This window comes from Eurytemora carolleeae, unplaced genomic scaffold (genome assembly GCF_000591075.1).
Source record: "Eurytemora carolleeae unplaced genomic scaffold, Eaff_2.0 scaffold1139, whole genome shotgun sequence".
Taxonomy (NCBI): domain Eukaryota; kingdom Metazoa; phylum Arthropoda; class Copepoda; order Calanoida; family Temoridae; genus Eurytemora; species Eurytemora carolleeae.
Window position 1 is genome coordinate 13369 of NW_019397029.1, and position 3813 is coordinate 17181.

General features: G+C 34.3%; 1 protein-coding gene across 1 annotated transcript in view; it reads left to right on the forward strand.

Moving 5' to 3' along the window:
• The first annotated feature begins 243 nt into the window (after positions 1 to 243).
• The window catches only part of LOC111711250 (gamma-aminobutyric acid receptor subunit beta), a 12635-nt gene continuing 9065 nt past the window's right edge, over positions 244 to 3813 (forward strand). Inside the window, exons 1-2 of the mRNA XM_023485548.1 lie at positions 244 to 584; positions 1999 to 2112. Of these exons, the coding sequence (XP_023341316.1) occupies positions 273 to 584; positions 1999 to 2112 (426 nt within the window). The 5' untranslated portion in view covers positions 244 to 272. The remainder of the gene's footprint in view (positions 585 to 1998; positions 2113 to 3813) is intronic.

Here is a 3813-nt window from a genome sequence, read left to right on the forward strand (position 1 = left end):
GGCTTCATCTTATGCCCCCTTTCATTTAAGCTTAGCAGTCCCTGTAAATGATAATTCAAAGTAATCATTTTTCTAAAATTTATAAATTGTCATCATGGATTTTAAAAGGAGCAAGATGGAGCGCTAAAACACAAAGTTTTGATCTTTGAAGTGAAGAAATTTGATCTTTTGCAATGTACAATTTCTCAATAAAAAGTTTTAAGTCTTCAATCCTAACTTTGTTTAACTTTTGCATATTTCAGGTTTACATTCCTTCAAGTTTGATTGTTGGAATGTCCTGGGTTTCCTTCTGGTTGAACCGAGGAGCTGCTCCTGCTAGAGTTGGTCTAGGGGTCACTACAGTGCTAACCATGACAACTCTCATGTCAAGTGTAAACGCATCCCTGCCTAAAATCTCGTACATGAAGTCTATAGACATATATCTCGAGGTGTGCTTCTTTATGGTGTTCGGTGCTCTGATTGAGTACGCATGCGTAGGATATACCGCCAAGCGGATACAGCTGCGCAAAAACCGGTTCCTTGCCGTACAGAAACTAGCAGAGGAAAAGAAAGAAGAAGCTTTAAAACAAATGAGTAACATGAAGGTAACACATTGTATTCCAACTATTTACAGAATACACATGAACTTATTTGTTTATAAAAAAATCTACAAGGGGAAGGTATAATGAGTTATTCTTTATGTGTCATATTTGAATATTTTTGTTTTCATAGTAGCAATGAGCCATAATAACGCCCTTTTACGTGGCAGGGTGATTTTGACTTTCGGCAATCATTAATTAGAAAATATGTAAAATTCTTTCGATGCATTTGCAAGCGTTAAAAAAATTATCCCAGTCCCACTAGTTTTTAAAACATTCAAGATTATTTGGCTTTCAGGACACTAAACAAATCTGATAAGTTTATCATAGCTAAAAGTTTTTTTCTCTTCAAATGAAACCGTACAAAATGATATTCTTGTCTTGAGAGAGAAAATTGTTTTTCTTCTTTCTACTGTTTCATCTATAAATTACAAATAACAATCAACTTATATAAACCATAATTAGATCATGGTTGAATCAGCTCTTTGATTCAATTTAATAATTTGAGAAAAAAAACCACACAAAACTAACCTACATTTGGGTGTTGGGAAATTTTATAGATAATTTGAGAAATCCTCTTTGTCTAGAAATGTTCTGTTTATTAATTGTCCTGTCTATGAAATATCATTTCTTTGAAATGTCCTATCTATGAATTGTCCTATCTATGAATTGTCCTATCTATGAATTGTCCTGTCTATGAATTGTCCTGTCTATGAATTGTCCTGTTATGAATTGTCCTGTTATGAATTGTCCTGTCTATGAAATATAATTTCTATGAAATATCCTGTCTATGAATTGTCCTGTCTATGAATTGTCCTGTCTATGAATTGTCCTGTCTATGAATTGTCCTGTCTATGAATTGTCCTGTCTATGAATTGTCCTGTCTATGAAATATCATTTCTATGAAATATCATTTCTTTGAAAAGTCCTGTCTATGAATTGTCCTGTCTATGAATTGTCCCATCTATGAATAGTCCTGTCTATGAATTGTCCTGTCTATTAATTGTCCTGTTATGAATTGTCCTGTCTATGAAATATCATTTCTTTGAAATGCCCTGTCTATGAATTGTCCTGTCTATGAATTGTACTGTCTATGAATTGTCCTGTCTATGAATTGTCCTGTCTATGAATTGTACTGTCTATGAATTGTCCTGTCTATGAATTGTCCTGTTATGAATTGTCCTGTCTATAAAATATCATTTCTTTTAAGTTTCCTGTCTATGAATTGTCCTGTCTATGAATTGTCCTGTCTATGAATTGTCCTGTCTATGAATTGTCCTGTCTATAAATAGTTCTGTCTAAGAAATGTCTTGTCATCCGTACTAATGTCTCTCTCACTGACGTATTTCCTTCCAAAATCTTCTCTTTTTTAATGTTAAAGGTTTAACCTCTTTCAGAATTCATGAACATTCATTTTCAGGCAATGGAGTTGGATTTGAAGCAGCGTCACCCTGATAACTACCATATGCAAGGTTGCAGGGACGGAAGGATGCAAGGCCCCCCTCCTCCAATCCGCAGAGATCATCCTAAGCAGGTAGACGATGTTGGGCTCAGAGACAAAAGATTAAGACTCATTGCGGTGTTGCCATCCCTTTCTTTGGGGGGGGGGGGCAATGAAGGACGTATACAGAAATAAAACATATTCCACACATTAACACGTGATTGTGGAGGGGGATTGTGAGGTATAGCGTCTCAGCACCCCCACGGCCCACCCGTCCCCGCCTCCACCCTCCATGCAAACACCTGGGGAGGATTCTTTGCAGAAAAACTGCACTTTTTTTGCAATTATTAAAATCTGAACATATTTTTTTTGCCAACCTTTGAGAAAAGAAAATTTTCCGACTTTTCTTTAAGCCGCCAACATTGTTTAGAATATTTAAAAACGTCCTTCAAAACTTTATAAAAGTTGTCAAGAATTTAAAGTCTGAATATGGTCGTAAAGTGCATAAAGTTAAAGTTTTTGAATATTATGATGGCGGGGATATGAAAAAGTTTACTTATGAGTTAGGAACAGAATATTAGAAATTATGAACAAAATGTTAGAAATTATGAACAGCGTATCAGAAATTATAAACAGTATTCTAGAAATTATGAACAGAATATTAGAAACAATGAACAGAATTCTAGAAATTATGAACAGAATATTTGAAATTATGAACAGAATATTAGAAATTATGAACAGAATATTAGAAATTATGAACCGAATGATAGTAGAAATGCCGCTATTTGAGAGACATCTCAAACATCCTGTTGGTAGTTTGATATAGATAGTTAGAAAGATAGATATATATTCGACTGAATATTTTATTAGATTATAGAGGACGCATAAATAACTTCCAGTATATATATTTCTTATAACTTATTACTAGAGGGTTCAGAACTAGAGTCAATATCGATATCGCACGTGTAGACTGTAGAGATGATATCAGTACTAATGCCCCGTATCCGTTCTATCTCATTCTGTTGAATCTTGTGGAACTAGTTTAACGCGGCCAGGCATCGTCTTCCACAAGATAATAATTACAGGTTTAATTTACCCAGGGCCTCTCTAACCATTGCTGGTTGTTTTAAATAAGAGGCCGGCCCTTTTTCAGCGTTAAATGCATATTGAATTAAAATAAAAGGAAAAGGAGTAGATAGAGGAAAAAGTATTGCAGAATAGAGAGGAAAAAGGGTTAGATAGAGGAAAAGGTATTGAAGAATAGAAGAGGAAAAGGAGTAGATAGAGGAAAAAGTATTGAAAAATAGAGAGGAAAAGGAGTAGATAGAGGAAAAAGTATTGAAAAATAGAGAGAGAAAGGAGTAGATAGAGGAAAAGGTATTGAAAAATAGAGAGGAAAAGGAGTAGATAAAGGAAAAGGTATTGAAAAATAGAAAGGAAAAGGAGTAGATAGAGGAAAAGGTATTGAAGAATAGAGAGGAAAAGGAGTAGATAGAGGAAAAAGTATTGAAAAATAGAGAGGAAAAGGAGTAGATAGAGGAAAAAGTATTGAAAAATAGAGAGGGAAAGGAGTAGATAGAGGAAAAGGTATTGAAGAATAGAGAGGAAAAGGATTATATAGAGGAATAGGTATTGAAGAATAGAGAGGAAAAGGAGTAGATAGAGGAAAAAGTATTGAAAAATAGAGAGGGAAAGGAGTAGATAGAGGAAAAGGTATTGAAGAATAGAGAGGAAAAGGATTATATAGAGGAAAAGGTATTGAAGAATAGAGAGGAAAAGGAGTAGATAGAGGAA